Source organism: Fonsecaea multimorphosa (assembly GCF_000836435.1).
Source record: "Fonsecaea multimorphosa CBS 102226 unplaced genomic scaffold supercont1.33, whole genome shotgun sequence".
Taxonomy (NCBI): domain Eukaryota; kingdom Fungi; phylum Ascomycota; class Eurotiomycetes; order Chaetothyriales; family Herpotrichiellaceae; genus Fonsecaea; species Fonsecaea multimorphosa.
Window position 1 is genome coordinate 205335 of NW_015971667.1, and position 18177 is coordinate 223511.

General features: G+C 54.3%; 6 protein-coding genes across 6 annotated transcripts; 1 reads left to right on the plus strand and 5 right to left on the minus strand.

Annotated features, from left to right (window-relative positions):
* Positions 1–1029: 1029 nt before the first annotated feature.
* Z520_10867 (uncharacterized protein) lies at positions 1030–1698 on the plus strand (the record flags this gene model as incomplete). Its single annotated transcript, XM_016781359.1, has 1 exon — positions 1030–1698. The coding sequence occupies one exon, from the start codon at positions 1030–1032 to the stop codon at positions 1696–1698; it is 669 nt and encodes a 222-aa protein (XP_016627571.1).
* A 512-nt stretch (positions 1699–2210) lies between these two features.
* On the minus strand, positions 2211–4605 carry Z520_10868 (uncharacterized protein; the record flags this gene model as incomplete). The annotated part of the gene is made up of 2 exons (XM_016781360.1): positions 2211–2955; positions 3041–4605. 2 exons carry the CDS (start codon positions 4603–4605, stop codon positions 2211–2213), a joined length of 2310 nt encoding a protein of 769 aa, XP_016627572.1.
* Positions 4606–5927: 1322 nt separating this feature from the next.
* On the minus strand, positions 5928–7481 carry Z520_10869 (uncharacterized protein; the record flags this gene model as incomplete). Its single annotated transcript, XM_016781361.1, has 1 exon — positions 5928–7481. The coding sequence occupies one exon, from the start codon at positions 7479–7481 to the stop codon at positions 5928–5930; it is 1554 nt and encodes a 517-aa protein (XP_016627573.1).
* A 2375-nt stretch (positions 7482–9856) lies between these two features.
* On the minus strand, positions 9857–11230 carry Z520_10870 (uncharacterized protein; the record flags this gene model as incomplete). Its single annotated transcript, XM_016781362.1, has 1 exon — positions 9857–11230. The coding sequence occupies one exon, from the start codon at positions 11228–11230 to the stop codon at positions 9857–9859; it is 1374 nt and encodes a 457-aa protein (XP_016627574.1).
* A 455-nt stretch (positions 11231–11685) lies between these two features.
* Positions 11686–12454, minus strand: Z520_10871 (uncharacterized protein; the record flags this gene model as incomplete). Its single annotated transcript, XM_016781363.1, has 2 exons — positions 11686–11823; positions 11900–12454. 2 exons carry the CDS (start codon positions 12452–12454, stop codon positions 11686–11688), a joined length of 693 nt encoding a protein of 230 aa, XP_016627575.1.
* A 1763-nt stretch (positions 12455–14217) lies between these two features.
* Z520_10872 (uncharacterized protein) lies at positions 14218–15190 on the minus strand (the record flags this gene model as incomplete). The annotated part of the gene is made up of 3 exons (XM_016781364.1): positions 14218–14642; positions 14715–14855; positions 14923–15190. 3 exons carry the CDS (start codon positions 15188–15190, stop codon positions 14218–14220), a joined length of 834 nt encoding a protein of 277 aa, XP_016627576.1.
* Between the last annotated feature and the right edge of the window lie 2987 nt (positions 15191–18177).

The window sequence follows — 18177 nt, forward strand, 5'->3', positions numbered from 1 at the left end:
TGCCTACCTAGGCAGTAATTAGGTACCTAGTAGCCGGGTGCCTACCTGGGTACCTGGGCAGTAGTAATGGCCAAAAGGTGGCACGAGGTCCCCGGACTTTGCAAGCTTGTCCCCCTGCCCAGGCTGGCCCTTCCTGATTACGCCCAGTTTCCAGCCGTCGCCTTCAATCACACGTCCGAAAGTCCTTTGACATGAGTAAAGATATGTTGTTAGCTGGCATTATCCTACCTTGGACCTTCTTTCGATTTCACCACCGTTGGTCTCGTTGACATTACTCCGATACCCTCATCCTCCTCGGAAAGACTGTTCTCCTTCCTGGCCCTAGGCAACACTTCCCAAGAGTGCGGCTGAAAATGTGTCTCCACCCATTCACCTCTTCACTCCGTCTGGGGGCAACCTTTGCCATTGGTTTCAACGTGGGGGTGTTCGGCTGCTGCACGCTTGCAGTTGGGGGACTCGAGATGCATCTGGCGGCCTTTTTCCAGCCAGTCTTGAACCAAGGCGGTCCAAACCGGTGAGCAGTACGAAGACACATGTGACGGGAAAACAGATGCTCGGTTGGCCAGCCCAGCCTGCAGAATGTGGCTCAGGTTGATTGGGTCAAGACTCAAGAGCCGGGACTTGGTCTACTGCGTACTCGGTAAAGAACAAAGAGCCCGGAAGACAAAGAAAAGGTCCTTGACGACGACGACTGGCTCCACCGAGCACAGAGCACGAAAAGGCCTTTTGTCGTCCCCCTGGTCTTGATCAGCCTAGCACCTCGCCTGTTCATTCCTTGGCTGCCAAACAGTCCCTCGTCTGATCAGCTCATTACCTGAAAAGCATGCAGATGGAGTGCAGCCATGCACTTTGATCTTTCTGGGCACACTCCGAGTCGGCAAAGCCCAGTGACCGGATGATGTCCAATTGGTTTTGTAAGTCGTCTCGAAGACCTCCTCAACTGAACAGCAGTTAAAAGTCATGCAATTTTCCCCTGCGTCAAAGATATACCTCGTTCTTTTTTAAACCCGTCAAAAAAGGTTTTTGTTCATGGCTTCACCTCCTCCGTTCCTACCGACCAACACAAGTGAGATGAGCTCCAACCCTACGACAACACCAACACCGGCGACTCCCTCTCCCAGACCTGATATTAAAGGTCGCAGTGCAAGCGACGGATCACAGTGTGCGATCACAACTTCAAGGACTTTGTCTCCAGCAACCACGCTCTCCCCATTATCAACCGAGTCTTCGCCATCGTCACCTCCAGGGAGAGCCCATCTCTCTTTCCCCTTTCCCTTCTCCAGATCAAGCTCCAAGTCCCCCCGGCCACCACCGATAGACCTAAACATTCCGCCCTCCGGTACCAACCTCAAGCAGCACACCCAGACCTCGCCAGCACACCCGGCCCAAAGTCCTTCTCATGATCACCCACGGACACAGACACAGAGACACACTTCCGACAGCGCCATCCTCTCCCCTTCAGCCATGGCCACGAGCCCACTGCCGTCGCCCGACCTCCAGAAACGGGACAGCTGGATCCAGAAGAAACCGCGGCACAGCGGACGCTCGCCTGGCGGATACGGGCGGCACAGCGACGATTGGCTCTTCAACGGCATCAGCATCACGCAGACGGCCAAGGAGATTGTGCATCGAAGCAGGAGGACCTCCAAGAAAGAGGACGGCGGCGGCGGCGGCGACGACGCAGCTGGACATCGTTGACCGGCGACCGCCAGCCCCCGCAAAGTGTGAATCCGCAAGGCTCCCCCAACTGCAACTGATCTTGAACGAGTGACTTGTCGTGACCGAATGAGCGAAGTAACCGGCTAACCACCCATTTGGCCCTTGTTGTCAAAATCCGAGCATGGCGTTCCCTGGGAGTTTGTGTGGGGCTTGGTAACCGTTGTTTTTTTTTTGGTAAAACGGACGACAGATTGGATTGGGAAACATGGTCGTCCAAACCTGTATTCATGGAATTGATGAATATTTTTTACTTGTTTTTTCTATTTTCTTTCCGATGGAAAAAATGGCCCGTTTGTGTCATTCATTCTAGCTTGTAACGACTCTTTCTGGACTCTTTACCAAAAAATATTTCGACACCGCGATTTCATCCTGCTGTTAGGCTTGCTTGCAGACTGTTTGTTTGTAAGCCCAACGCCCCTGTTTATATACTCATATAACCAACGATACGACCCAACCACCACACCTTTAATCCACACACCCGTCTCTGACACTCATCTCACGTTGAAATCCCTCTCGCGCTGGGATCGCGCATCACCCCGACCGCCACCGCCGGGGAATTTCTCCTTGCACGAGTGGCCCAAGTAGCCGCTGCCAGCGCGCAGGAAGCACACCTTTTGCTCTGGGTTGTCCGTTCCGCCGCTCATCCGGCGGTCTGGGTGGGAGCTTGATTTGGACTCGTGGAGTTCGTAGAGTTGTAGGAGAGGGGACTTTTTCTCGTCGTCGTCGTCGTGACTGGGGAGGGAGTCGTTGAGCATCTTCTCGGTCACGAGATGCCAGAACGTGGCGTTCAGAGGGGACGTGGCGGGCCAGGAGATGCCATGTCCATGTCCATGTCCGTTGGACGAGGCGGTTATGCTCTCGTCGTCATCGCCATCGCCGTCGTCATCACGCTCGCTTTCGTCTTCCCGGTCGACCGAGTAAACTTGCCGCGTGTCGTACTCGAATTCCCAGACCGGCTTGGTCCAGCTGAGGCTGTTGGACATGTTTGCAAAGTACGTCTGCGCGCCCATGACGGAGAATGTCGCCGCGTCGATCTGGTAGACCCGGTAACCCGAGTTGAGACCAGTGAGGGGCGTGATCGACGGGCCGATGTGTCCGATCTGTAACGGCTTGGTCATGTCTATCTGCGTCGTGTCTCGCAGTGTCTTCTTGGGGCCGCCCTTAGGGTCGGAAATTGTGGAGAGGGAGGAAGGCAAGTAGTCGTAGAAGATTTGGACTTGGTCTTGGTGGGTATGCCTATATGATTAGGAGTGCTGTTAGCTTGCAGTGATTCTTTGTGCATCCGTACAAACATCATTCGGAGTCACGGTTCCAAACTCACCCAAAGAAAACTGCGGCAATGGTCGCGGGCGAGAAGCGGCGGACGATGGAGTAAAACAGAGCCGTCGGATTCGGCATGCCCGAGGAGCCATCGTATCCCGAGAGGACATGGGCAATGATCCACGCCCGCTGGCCTCTCTTCTCGCACGCCGCCAGTTCGTCCGCCATCCACTTGAGGATCCCGCTCGGGTCCGGGTCCGTCACGTTCCAGTAGTTGAAGATGTTCTCCTTGTACCAGAAGTCGGAGTTGATCGAGATGACGCGCAGACCTTGGGCGGTGGTGGTCGCGTAGGCGCCGAAATGCGTGCGTGCAAACTCGGCGTCCGTGTCGTTCAGCCACGAATGCCCGGACCACAGGGAAGATAGGAGGTCGTAGTTCCACTGCAGGATGTTGCTGCTCCGGTTCGTGGGGTCAGGGTCCATGCTGCGTGGCGTGTTGAAGCCGACTGGGAGAGTGTCGTGGTTCCCGAGAGCAGCGTAGACGGGGATTTTGTCCCCGAGAAAGCGCTTGAAGACCTTGAAAGTCACTTCTTCCTCGTAAGAGACATAGGCCTGTGAGAGCATGTCCTCCGGGTCGTGCGAGACAATGTCACCCGTGAATATGCTAAAGGCAAGCTCGTCCATGTCCAAAAAATTGGGCATCTCGATGAGTGCAGACAGTGCCAAGTCGGCAGGCGAGTCGCACAAGAATGACCCAAACCGCGAGGCGGGGATAGAGGCATTGTGGGAATCAGTCAAGAGTTCCCTGTTGACCGAGTACGGCCGGCAACACATGTAGTCTGAGCAATTGCTTTCGGATCCAATGTCATAGCGAGGGTCCAAGTGCCAGTCAGAGAGATGGAGCACGTTGAAAGTATGGCCGGAAGGTTCTGGTGCGAGGTTGGCCGATTCTGGTTTCGGATCGAAGTAGAAGTCCTCGTCGATCAGAACAGGAGGCTGTACTTCACAAAATTCGTAGTTGATGGAGCACCAGTAGTGCATGTCGCCCGTGGCCAGACTCATCTTCGAAAAGAGCTGCGCCAGGTAGGCACCGTGCCCAGCTCCGCCGCTGAAATGCGACTCGCAGGACGCCGCCCGGAGTTTTGACTTGAACTCTGGCACAGCATTGCAGGCTCTGGTCAGCACGTTTGTGAAGACAGTCACAGACTGACTGATGGCTGCAACGTGGAGCACTTGACCTGCGGCAATGCATTTTGAGCAACTATCCGGGTAATAGGGCGTGTCCAGGATGGCGAGCAGCTCGTTCAGAATCGACTGCTCAACCGCTGACTCGCCGAACGGGGTGATGGGCTCTGGTAACGGCGTCTTCTTGTCGTACGCAGGAACTGGACCTGTACCGTTGTAGTAGAGCTTGATGACATCCTTGCCGATGGTATTGGTGAGCTTGGGGTCCAAGGCTTCGGGAGAGCCAGCCAAAGGCGCTTGAGCCGAGACATGGGAGGTTGCAAAGGCTGCTGTGACAAGTGAAGTATGCTTAAGGATAGCCCAGTAACCCCAAAGAGCGCCGAAGAAAGAGAAGACCATGAAGAGGCTCGAGGGTAAGCCGGATGCCAGTCTCGACGACATAGGCAGCGTGGGTGGAAGACCTAATCGGGTCGTTGTCTCGATGGTTATTGTGATGATTGTCTACCAGGTCGTCCAGCGACAGGGTGTCCGACGAAGTCACTCATGTGTGTCGATGGGCGCGAGGCTGTAATGAGTCGCTATGCAGGTATACACGCAGGATTGATGCCCTCGACTAAGATGCAGGGTGCATGGATGTCAAGATCTGACGAATGCGCCTCAGATGAAGTCAGACTCTCGCCCACGTCGGAATCCATTTCCGACGCCCGGCAAATTCGCCGTCTCCACCACGCAACCTCATCATCTAGGTACCTACAATTGCCCAACACATAACTTGCGAGTCGAGGCTGAACTCGACCATGGTGTAAATCAAGCTACCCAACCCATTCGGGAATCTGAAAAGGGGAGAGAAGAAGGCAATGGCAATGTCAGGCATACAGTATAGTATTTTCGCGTTCGCTTTGCGCGGCTCGCGTCTGGGTCTGTGCCTGTCAGCTGTGGACAGTATGTAAAGTACCTGTGTAAGGTATGTAGGGTATGTATGCACGGTCTCTTTCTGTACACCAGTATCCACTATCCAGTTCCCAATTCCATTTTCCATCTCGTAACATACCAGGAGCATTTCCATAAACAATACCGAACATCGCAAGACTCAGCAAGCAAAAGCATGAATCTTTTTGGTGGACTTTTTGCCGCCGCTCCCCAGCCTGAAACCCACGGGCATAGAAAGCGCAAAAAGATATAAACAAACGGCAAACGGAGACAGACACATAGACAGATAACCTCCCCCAACATTCCTCGTTGATATCTTCCATTGTCTTCTCTTGATGCTCATTGACTGACTGCCTTACAGACCACAGAGCAGGGCAGTGCAGAGCAGAGCAAGGCGGATCAATCCAGATTCCAGTCCCGAAAATAACGACGCAACAAAAACAATATCGCTCACAATAGCCGACCCAGATATTCGTATGTAGCTCGCAGACGCGCGATGGGGGCAGGGGGAGGCAAAGATCCCCCTCCCAGTAGTGTCGTAACAAGGAAAGAGGCAGAAAATCAAATATGCCGCCCAAGATGCTCGTTAGTACGAAAGGCACAAAAATGTCGTGCGGATCCGATAACGTGTCCCGTGGGGACACTCCCGTCCTTCAATCAATGGGGGTTTGGCTGGTACAAATCCCCCCCGTATGGCTTCCTGTATCGAGAGACAGAACAGATGGTGTAACTCTTTCTTCGAGATACACCATTCTCCGTGCCTTTTTCCTCTTTGATTTCCTGACTTTTGGTTTGTTTTTCGAGGCCCAGCGTGTCCTCTTTTCCTACCCAGCTCAATGTCCAAAGCTCCCGACCCAGCTCCCACTGGGCTTCACAATATCGATGGGGACGCTCCCCACCTGGACTTGAGGGATGATGCCTAGTCCCTTCTCACCTGCTCCCGCGGGATCCCGGCCGATCTTCTCGCTGATCTCATCCTCAACCTCGAGGTCAAACGCCTCGGCCGGTCGACCGTCTCTCAGTGCCGGACTGGCGAGCTCTTCGTCGAGCTCAAAAAACCCGACGCCGCTGCCTCCGTCCGCCGCACCAACTAGCCCGCCGGAAAACCCGGACTCGTCCGGCGAAGAGATTAGGCGCGGAGATTGCAGAGGTGACGCCGAGGGTGAGCCTCCATTGAGGGCTGGAGATGGTGTTGGGCTCGGGCTAGGACTTGCCAGTGGGGAAGGAATGGGCGAGATGAAGCGGCCTCCTCTTCCCCTTCCTCTACGCCTGTCTTTTGCACCGAGTAGTCCGGGACTTCCCTTGTCCCTCACATCGCTAACTTGATTGCCATGTTGCTCGAGCGAATGGCCCCCATGTTGTGCTTCTCCTTTCATATCCGTCTCACCTTCCAACTCCGGACTCGGCCCTTCTTCGTAACTGCTACTCGGATCGACCACTTTGAGATCCGCCAGCTGGAACATGACATGCTTCCTCCTTCTTCCTCCGCCACTGGTACTTCTTAAAGCACTGGGGAGACTGGCACTCGGCAGTATAGATGTCGACTGGGCACGCTTGGTCGCCACAACTGTGGGCGACACCGGTTGTGGCGGTAACGATTGGGACGATCGGGCCTGCTGTTTCAACACTTGATCCGCCCGCTCCTTAGACTCCGCGTCCAACTGTAGCCGTTTTGCTTCCTCTTCCGCAGAAGTCATGGGCTGCGGACTCCGCACGATCGGACTACGATCGCTTGACTCTAGAAGGGGCAGGTACATGGGCGTGAACACTCCAGCAAAGGGGTCGGATCGGTCTTTCGAAGGTGTAGGAGTGGACGTCAGCGGAGGATCAGTCTTTAATTGTGTGGGGGGCGGCGTTGTCGGCCGTGCCGCCGCACTCGTGGGAGAGCGTGATCTCGCCCGAGCTAGGATTGTAGGTGTGGGTGGCGTCCCCAGGGTATGCAGAGGTGGCGTGGTTTCGCCAGTAATGTTCAATTTTTCCAAGGACAGAGTCGGCCCGCTCAGCGGTGCCGGCTTTCTGACCTTGTCGCCTGCTCCTGCGTCTCTTCTCGCCTTGTAGCCTGGCCGGCCAGGTACCGAACCATTTTGCGTCGATGCCAGCAGATTCAAGGCAGACGTGGTGGATGAAGCCCTGGTGGGCGTGCCTTCAGAAGCACTGTTGGCACCCGCACGCGACCTCTTCTTATTGACCCATAGCTGCTTCTCAAATTCGCGAAACTCGCGGTCCTTCGCAGCCTTGAACTTGGCAACCTCCTCGTCCAATTGCCTCCTCTTCTGGTCGAGGGCATCGAGGAGTTCCGAGTCCGAGTCGCTAGTGTTGTCGGGCGAAGGGAGGGCGTTGGGCGGAATGCCTTTGATGCATTTCAACTGCGCCGAATTTCTGTACATGGTAACGACCCCCTAACCACTCCTGTCTTCTTCTTGGTGTTTTTCCTTTGTCTCCTATCTTAGGAAACGAAAAAGAACCAGCACACCACGACAGGTCACCGGAAGAGGAGGGGAAACACTTGGTGACACATGAATGCAACTCCGGGATCCAGATTCTAGGGTCGAAAACGGCTCTCAAAAGAGACGAAGCTGAGGCAAAACGGACGGTGTAATCTCGCGAGAACTTGTGGCCCTTTTGCGCGTTTGTGCGGTGTCTTGAAGTAGGGCAGGAAAACGAGACGACAACTGGAAATGACGGGAGGAGCAGCCGTTCGAATGAGATACGGTTGGTGGCGGGTTTAGACGGGGACGGGCGGATGGAGAGCTGGTAGGATCCTAAACCCGAGAGAGCTGCGAGTGTGTGGTTGTGTGCGTGTGAGTGAAAATTGTGGTATTATGGAGACGTCGCAGGTTGAAGTCGGTGAGGGTAGGGGCGTCGTAATGAGGGCGATGATGGAGTTTTCGTCCAGGGTGACACGTCAAGAGGACCTTGGGGAGGGTTTTGTCTCACACATGGAACATGTGAACCCCAGGAACGAGCAAAAGGCTCTCTTGTCGGAGCTGGCTTGATTACCACAGATACGGAGACAACGGTTGCGGGATCGGTCAATTCGGGGATTAAGGGACCAAGGCATTCAGGTATTCCGGTATCCCGCAGCTCGCCCAGGTAAGTTCTTCTCTGTCTCTCAGTAGGATGGAAGAAACCACAAGTGAGTGGAGGAAGAGGGGGGAGGTGGGAGGCTTTTTCCTTGGGAAACTCTGCTGGAGAGTCAAAAGCCCGTTGCACCCCACTTTTTGCGAGAGTTCCAAGGGTGGATAAGGGCGAGGGCAGAGAAAAATAAAATTTGGGGGTGAGCAGGGGAGGTGGGTGGGATAGCCAGCACTGAAAAGGGATCGAGAGCGTGGGAAGGTGCAAAAAGAAGCGACGAGGCGACAAAAAGCCACGAAGCCACGAAGCCACGAAGCGAGGCAAGCGAGCAGGGCGCGGCCCTCTTGGTCAGCTCAGGAAGGATCAAATAGCTATTCTGAGGCACAGGGTCGAGTCACTCAGTGGTGAGTCTGGACCTGCAAAACGAGCCACGACAAGGTACCATCCGACTCCCTTTAGAGGGGCAGTTGGCGGTACAAGTACTTCGCGAGTACTACATCAAAGGTGTGACTCGGTACCTCGGGAACTTGGGAAGGGGGGACGACAGCCCATCAATAGTCCATGGAGTAGTGCAAGCTGAGTCAGTAGTACGAGCAGGCCGAGAACGAAGGCGATAGAAGAGAAACATTCATGGTGGTCCAGTCACCTGAATGTTGCCGTTCTCAGGCTAAAATGATGCAAGACAAAGGGTAAATAAAAAAGTGGACAAAGGATTCAAAAGGTTCGAGGATGATGATGATGGATTCGGTATCGAACATGATAGACGACAAACGATTGCATTATCGATTGGAGAAAAATGCTGATCATTGACCTGGTCGTGGTCGTGCAGTGTGGGGTGGTGGACAAACAGGATAAGGAGGGAGAGTGATCAACATGGGCAATTCGCACAAGTTGCAGCGGAGGAATTGGGAAAAGATGTGCGATCAGATCGATAGGCGATAGACGAGCCCGGGCAATTGTTTCACGGTGGGTGAGGGGTGCTGCTCAGTGGTGCCCAGTGCCCCCGATAGTAGGTACCTAGGTACTCAATAGCCGCCTACGAGTCCTGGAGGTTCCCAGCGAGCCTGGCTCGCCCAGTACCTGGGACTTCCCGAGGCAGGAAGGTCACGGGCGGCCCAAGGGACTTTTCTAGGCTACAAGGCTTTCCCCTTGGCAGTACCGAGTACCTGGGGAAAGAGGAGGGCGCACATCCCTCCATCCCTCATGCTTCCTCGGCCACCTCGGCCTAATCATCCCGAGATCGAAGCAGAGAAACCGGGATGCTCCATCTTCTCACGTGATGACCACTTTTCCCCGAAACTGCATGTGATCCCGATTTTCGCACAAGAGAAGGGGAAGAAAAAGCAAAAAATATGGGAAACCAAAAGCGATCCATGTCAAACAGTATGAGGTAGTGTGTCCACCCTCACCGCCACTTGGGCCCTTTTTGCGGGACCTTTGGGACGTTCATCTTTCACGGCGTCTTCTTGTCTCCGGATCAGTCGAATCTAGTATGCCGGTCTCATGCCGGTCTCTTCGCCGATAGTCGGATACCAATCCTTCCCCCATCCTACCAATGTCCAACAATGCGTCCAACTCCAGGTTTGTAGGTCTGTGTATGTATGTACCTCCAAAGAATCCCGCCCAATCAACCTGAAGCTGAGCAGCCTACTAGCCAAAGAACCCACTATACGTTCCGAGCCCTTCATCAAAGCTCTCGTCTGGTAGTGTTCCTTCGCGCTTCCCGTCTCCGACGACGGTACTCGCGCGAGTGTTCCTCGGCCGGATCCGTGAACTGATCATCGCTGAACCGGGGCCAGTTGTACTCACTGAACTTGACTCTGCGTTCCTCGCTCGACGGAGGAAGAGGAGCCGGAACCGAGCCGATCGAGCTCTCCTGCTCCTGCAATCTCCCTATGGTGAGGACTCGCGGATGCACCCCTGCTTGCGCTGCCGCAGCCGGAATACAAGCTTCCCTCTCATAAGCCGGCCAGTCCAACGGTGAACCGGGCGACATCCAGGCTCGGTCTTGCACGTGTGCGGCTTCCTTCTCGATCTCCCGCTTGTGGATGCTGTCCAGCACCGCCTTCATCTCGTCCTCCAGTCCACGGCCAGTGAATTCCATGGACGGAATGCGTGGCTCCTGGTACCGAGTAGAGTGACTTGTTTGTGACGGATCGGCGTTCAGAAAGATTTCCTTGTGGAAGTCCACCAGTGGCCACGAATAGTTCTGGCTTGTGTGACCAGCAGCCGTCCCCTTGGGAGTGCTCTGAGGGCGAGTCGAGCTATTGCCAGTGTGTGCGGCTCGAAGAGCTGGCGGGACACCATTGACGTACCCAGATTGCAAAGTAGGTGGGATGTAACGGACGCTTCCATGTTTGAGCTTCGTCCCAGCCGAGTACGCTTGAAAGGAGACGGGACCCTGGTTGTCAGCGTCTGGCTTACCAGGATATGCCTTGAACCTGGGTCTGTCCCTTTCTTCACCCACAGGAATCGGTGTCGAATCCACGTGAAAGCATTCAGTCTTTAGTCGTGACCCTGCCGTCGGCAATGCTGGCACAGATTCGAGCTCGGTTCGATTTCGCAGATCCGAGCGGAATCGTTCAAAGTCATCTGGCGTCTCAATGGCAAAGTAGGTGCTTGGATGAGCCGGCGAAGCTTGCTGTGCAATTGGTTCGGGAACAAACATTGAGCCCATCGAGAAAGTCGAGGGGAGTGATATGGTGGACGAGGACTCGGGGGGGTACATGCCTAGCACGGTTGAAAAGCTGCTGACGGATCCCCTCCCATGTGGAATATCGACCAAGACTTCACGATCCTCGGGTTGACGTTCTATCTGCTTCAAAGCGTCGCTGCAGCGCGCCTCTGGTTGGCGTCGTTTCGATCCACGAAATTCTGTACCGGCAGCGTAAGTAAGGAAATCTTCAATCCGAGCAGCTGGGTCTTCCGACTCACTCTCAACCACGGACGTGAGGCATCCTCGAACTGCTGCCGTCCTCTTGCGTGCCCTCGCTTTGATTCGATCAACGAATCTCGCCGGTCCCACCTCCTGTGGTTGGGCGCAATTGACTGTCTCCGGCATGGTTGATAAGTGCTGAACCCAGCGATATATTTGAGCCGTGCTGGGGAAGGTCGTTTCTACAGTCAACAAGCTGGCCACACAGTGCGTTGGGCAGACGAGCCGTAGACTCGACCTTGCTGCTGCATTTATGCTCTTGCATGTCACAGCGTATCTGTTGTCCTTTGTGTCGTAGCCCAAACCCCTGAGGCAGAGAATCTGAATGAAGACAAGGCTCTTGGTTTCATGACAGCCGAGACAACGGTATTTTGTCGCAGATTGAGCATAGAGTACAAAGCCGACAAAGATGGAAGAGCAGATGCTGGTGCATCTTGTTGATCTAGCCACATTGGACAATGGTAATGACAAAGGATCAAGTTTATCGTTTCTTTGTCGTCGGAATGACCATGTCTGTCTCAAGTCGTGGCGGCGCTGGCAATGCCGTGTCTTCTCTTCAGCGTACAGCTATCGTCACTGCCTTAACTCATAGGGATGTACCCTTGCACCTGTTTAACTTGGTCGCACCACTTGAGGATCGACGGCCACCTTGAGAGGTCGAAGCCAGCATCACCAGCGATATGCGTGTAGGCAAAGAGGCAGATGTCAGCCAGCGAGATCTGCCATAGTCTGTTCAGCTGGTTTTCACGAAATACGCCGCGCCTCAAGCAGTTGGGTGAAAGGGTGAAAACTCACGGTGTCGCCAACAAACCACCCGTGGTGGCTCTTTGCGAGATGATCTTCCATACAATCCAACGCCTGCTCCCCTGCCGCGATCTTACCCACAATTTGCGCACGTCGGGATCCGTCTAAATTCTGGCCGCCAATGACGTGCACCCAGAATCTGAGAGTCGCAATGTTGACTTCGTGTTGATTCTGTTCGAAGAACATCCAGCGCAGCATCTCGGCTCGCTGGAGCGCGTCTTTGGGGATCAGCGATGTCGTCGCTTGTGGCGGCGACGACGAGGAGGACGAGGACGATGCGGAGGCTGCCGTTGCCGTGGACGCGGCGGCTTCGGCGAGATAGAAGCAGGCAGCATTGCTTTCGGGCAGAAAAGTAGAGTCACCAATCTGGAGAACGGGGACGCGGCCAAAGGAAGAGACGGTCTCGAGGAACTCTGCTGTCCTTGTTTCACCCTTCAGGATCGAGTAGATGCGTCGCTGGAGCGGAATGCCCAGCAAGGCCGCAGTCAAGCGGATCTTGTAGCAATTGGCGGAGACGGGCTCCTCGTGGAGGATGAACTTGTCCATCTTGATATTGAAAAGGTACCCTTCGTACCGTAGGATTTGAGTTGATGAGGATATGGAGACACCCCAATTACGCGAGGCTGCAGTCTGCAAAGTCCACTACCCAAAGAACTTTGGGCTCTTGAGGGATGGAGAAAAGAACAAAGGATCTTGTAGAGGTGACTGTATAGAGGGGAATCTTGATCCGTGGCACTTACCGTTAGATAATATAACGTGAACGAATCCCGATATGGTCGTGTCATCTCGACGCTAAAACACGCCCTTCGCAATGCGCACATGGTTCTCTGCCCAGGCCAGACACAACCAACAAACAAGGGAAGTTTCTTCTGTGGCCATAATCTCCAGGCAAGTAGGAAGGGAAGGGATCCCCTCGAATCAAAGACGAAGGGGGAAACAACGACGAAGATTGCTGCTGTCAACCGTGTGGTGGTTCCCAGAACTCCCAGCTACCTAGAGGGGCACTGGGAAGGAAGTCGGACACAAAAGTAGTTCCACGCAAATCACGCACAGGCACTGAGGGGGGACGGATCACTTGCTTCCTTTATACCATCATCACCAGTCAGTCAGCCAGTCAGTTCTTGCGGGAGGATGACATGCGGGCGACTCGTTTCCGGAGATGGGCTTTCCTTTCCCTCGAGCAGGGCGTCGTCTGACTCGCAGTACTTGGCCAATGCCACACCTCCGGAGGAGAGGGGAGTCGGGAGGGAGGGGTTTTGTATCCAAGGAACGTCCCTGCTGTAATGGGCGCGGAATCTTTGTCGGGAGAGAACGCCCGCCTTCCCCAAAAAGCAATAACCACGACATTTAGATCTCTTGCGTTGCTCAAGCCCCGGAGCTGGTTCGTGGACCTTGATTCGTCGTCCCTCGTCCGGAGCCCTGGTCTTCGCCTTTGGCACGCAGGTCCCCTCTGCACATGCATCCCTAGTCCGAGCATTCGTAACCGTGCAGGGCAGGGCCGGGCAGGAACATGGGGGAGGCGTCCTCGGCATTGTATGTATGTGTCTAGGTAGATCTGATCTCGAGAAAGCCGCTATACTATATTCGACAATTTACATTAGGTCCATCGACGATAGGGCGAAGGACTGTGAGGAGACGTCGGTGAGTCGGCGGTGGTTCTGCCCGTTGGCTTTGCTGATTCGGGGTTGGTTCACGGAGTATTCGCTCGTAGTCGAAGGTTGAATAGTGGTATCCATATGGCGGTCTTCAATGTTGGGTCGTGAGTCGTGACAAAATGTCCGAGCACTTGTTTCCAAAATGTGAGTAGCGGTAATTCCCAGAGGTATCGATCGATACGACCTGTAGTTGAGCAGAACAACAACTTGCACCTACGGAGATGAGGGCAGACAGTGATTGTGTGTGGAAGGGTGAAAAGGGGTATTGAGGGTCACGTGCATCTTCCCAAGGCGCATGGGGGCAAGGGACCAGGTCAAGCCCATTAAAAGAGTCACGGTGGTCAAGATAAATTCTATTTGATTTCCAATCTTTGCACTCTTGGTCATGGTGTCTAGCCGTGGTTCCGCCGCCTTGACATTGCACCCCGTGCCCGCACATGCAAATCATTTCAAATCCATGAACGAGGCTTTTCTACCCAACCGACTCTGCTAATCCCAAAAGAACTTTTTTTCTTTAACTGCTGAAAGCACGCTCTGGGAAGCCAAAATATTCTCAGCGAAAGAAAGAAGAAGCTCATGATGGAAAAGAAGGTGACGAGCAGGAGAGAGCTGTTTAGGCAATGCCGCTACCACCGGTGAGAGTGATGATTTGACCTAGACGTTGAAAAGAGGTTGTCCGTTAGTTTCGCGATCAAAAAACCACCACAGCAGATTGTGGGGGCAAGACTCACCGTTGATCCATTCGCTGTCAGGGTGGCACAGGAACATGACAACCTTGGCAATGTCATCGGGAACAGCGCATCGGCCAAGAGGGATGAGTTTGGCAATGCCGGCCTCGATCACCTCGATGGGGGTATCCTTGGTGGCACCGGGGGAATAATGCCAGGCGTTCTGAGCGAACATGTCGGTCTTGATTCCGCCAGGGGCGATCGCATTGGCGGTGATGCGTCGGGGACCACCGTCGGCAGCGAAAGAGCGGGCAAAGCCTTCGACGGCAGATTTGGACCCAGCATACAGGGCGTGGTTGGGAACACCCAGACGGGCAGCAATGGACGACATGAAGATGATGCGGCCGCCGTCTGAACCAGGACAAGACCATCAGCCAAGGGGAATTCAAACCTGGACTCGAGGATCTGGGGTCTTCCACTCACCGCTGAGGTATTTCAGAGCATGTTGGCCGACGAAGAACTGAGCACGAGTGTTGAGACCAAACACTTGGTCGTACAGCTCCTCAGTGACGTCCTCTGGCTTGGAGAAGGCTTCCATGCCAGCGTTGTTGATGACAATATCCACTTTGGGAGGTCAGCACGTGACATCGGCCCCTGAGGGGTTGCTCAATGGGCTTTTCGGTCGACTTACGCTTGCCAAAGTGCTTGATGGCCTCCTCGAAGAGCTTGGTGATCTCCGGGACCTTGGAGATGTTGGCCTGGATGGCAACAGCCTTGCCGCCGGCCTTCTCGATCTCGGCCACGGTGGCCAGAGCTGGCTTGGCGGAGCTGGCATAGTTGATGCAGACAGCAGCACCACGCTCCGCCAGGGTTTTGGCCAAACCAGAACCAAGGCCACGACCGGCGCCGGTGATCAGGGCGACCTTGCCGTCGAGGCGAATCTGGGATTTGCCGCTCATGTTGTTATGTTGTTAGGACGTTTTGAGGTCGGAGCGGGGGTAAGCAGGCGGTGAGTGAGACACGGCCTGGGACAGATGGAGAGATGAGATGGACGACGAGATATCCGACAAGTGAATGACGGACAAGTCTATATCAGATAATGGCAAGCGATAACGAAGCACGAGGATGGATGAAGGGATGGTAAAAGAATACAATTGATGTGTTTGCAAGGGGAGGAAGAAAGGCCAGTTTTGTCCAATGCTCGATATAAGAGAGACGAGGAAAATAGGGGGCCAGATTTCTACGGGTACTAAGGATGCTAAGGAGGGGGAGAGTTTGTGTGTGGCGGCTCTTACTTCTGTCCCGACACTAGGCCGGAGTGCGACCAAACGACCGCGACTACCCTGATACTATTGATTTCTCTGTGCCTTACGCTGCAAGGTCGGAAGGTCGGGAAGTCGGGAGAAAAGGCTTGAGCGAGGGTCTGGGGCCTGGCAGCCTCACCGACGGGATGGCGGATTGATGGAGAGGCAGAGAGGCCAATGGAGCAGTCGAGGGCGTGTGCTGGCGAACCCATTGAGGGCGAGGCGGTGAAGGCGGTGAAGAGAGTTGAGAGTCGAGACTCGAGACTGAATGTTGTTGAGCTTGAGCTTGAGCTTGCGCTGGAGGAAGAGCGGGCGCTGAAGGTGCGGGGCAGGCGGTGGCATTATTATTATTGTTATTATTATTACCTGTTGGGTGCCTGTGGTGCCTGTGGTACCTGGCGAGCTGGGTACGGAGGGGCAGCAGGTGGTGACAACGTGACCGTCGGCAGCCTCACCGGGTGACGGCGGTGATTGAGCAATGTGAAAGGGAGTGTTCGTCATGCACTGGCAGTGGGCTACAGAAATAGATTCCGGGGCCAAGAGAGAGATCAATGACAGACATACCTAGCTACGAGAACTGCACATGGACCCTTACCCAGCAAGTGCCCAGGTAGGTAGACAAGGCTCGAAGGTCTGCCGTGGTGAGTGTCCGAGGCATTCATTCAATGGATCAGGAACCTGGAAGTTTGTGGACAAGACAGCGAGGGAAGACAGCGGCTCCTTTCTATTATGATGATTGAGCAAGCCAATGCTTGATGCACCAAGAGACTCTGGGGGTCTCGGACGTCCGGCGGGCTGCTCCTTCTCAACGTTGGATTGTGAGTGAGGAAGTCAAGAGAGTCCATCTGTCTGCTTGTCTGCTTGTCTGCAGATGTGGTGGCTGCTACTCTGAATTCAGGTAGATAGGTGTTCATTGAGTTCGTGAAGATCAATCGACTCCGCATTCATCTCTGTAGCGACTCGACGCAACGCCATGGCTCGGGCTCTTTGTAGTCACTCACCTCGCACTCGTAACTTGTGGTAGTCTATCGACCAAACTCGAAAAATGTCTCAGATTCCAAGATTTTGGTTGATGCTCTCTCTACCTACGGGTCAATGATGACTCTTTGATTTCGTTCGGGGGTGAAAATTACCACGACTGTATTTGTGCGTACCGCGCCATGTCCTGAGCCGTTACGAGGTCTAACCGTTTCTGGGTCTGTCGAGTCCGAACGCTAGCAGGGGCTGGTGATGGAGGTGATGGGGGTGGTGGTGGTGGTGTTAGTGATGGTGTCCCTTGCTTGCGTGCTGCGCTCCGCGCTCCTTGGCCTGGCCCCTCCCATCCCTCCCATTTTTAGCTGGTCCACCTTTGTTCTCGTGCCTGGCATCTATTGTCGACAGCAATGATGGCACCTCGTATTCTTGCTTGCAGTCTGGCGTCATAAGACACTCGCAACTTGAACGTCAGGTTCTCAATGCGCCCCTTTTGGCCTGCTGCCAAGGCTGTTTTCTCAGGCATCACTCTTTGATATTCCTCCTTTTCCGTACTCCGTACCTTGGCCCATTGTGGTAGCTGGGTGAGGGGTAGAATAAGGCTTGGAGAGGGATCCCCTCAGACGTCTCACGGCGGAACTGCTAGGTATCTCGCTCGCTCGGTACTCACCTCACACGACCTCGATCATGATAGCCTCAGGCAAGGCTGCTCGTCAGCTACTTGATATCCCATCCTCACATAGCCTTTCATTATGATTCTATAGTACAGTAGGTCTCTCTTCCAAACAAACCAGACCCGAAGGACAACCACACACTATTTGCCTACCTACCTAGGTAGCCATGACTATTCTCCCTAGACGAACCCCGAATCAAAACTCCGTAGCTCCTAAATCTGACCTTGTTGGTCCCCCTTTGAATTCCCCTTCCCCATCTATAGCACATTGTGTCCTTGTGCCCATGCTCCGGCCCCGAACACTGTCTCTTTTTTTAAAGATCCGCTCCTGAGACGGATCGAACTATCCCTTGCTAAAGTCCTGAAGCATGTCGACTTTGGGCTTAGACTGCACAATCATCCCCATTTCCCCAGCATTCTACCGGCCATCAAATTTCCAGCCATCGGCGGTTGATCTTCATCTGGCGTGCTACAACCACATCTAACCTCGATCTAGACGAGACCATCTGGTCGGCACCAACTCCTGTCCGATTGTCCGACATATATCTACTGCGCCGACCAATCCTCCCTCTTCTCGACATGGTTTGCTTCCATCGACATTCACCCCGTCGAACCTTGGTTCTGGCATCGTCCATGTTTGGTCCGGCCGTGATGCAATCGTCTTTTTAGTGCTTCGCTTGTTGTTTTAGAAAAATGGCCCTGTGCCAACTCCATCTCGCCCTCTTGCTTCTCCTGGCGTCGTGAGTTCCGACGTACCAACTCGGGTCCCCTCCTCATAAAGCCTAGTGACCCCAGCTTCACCTCCCCCGAGGCTTCCAAAGTCTTCGGACCTCTTCTCCTTCACATGGCAGTAACAACGAGCACAAGACACTTGCAATCTTGAGACATGGATCCTGGTTTCAAAGAATTCTTCCAATTCATACGGGCTGATCTGCATCTCCATTGGCTTTCCTTGACACCAAGCTAGGTCCGACCCATACCCAAAAAGCGACACCAC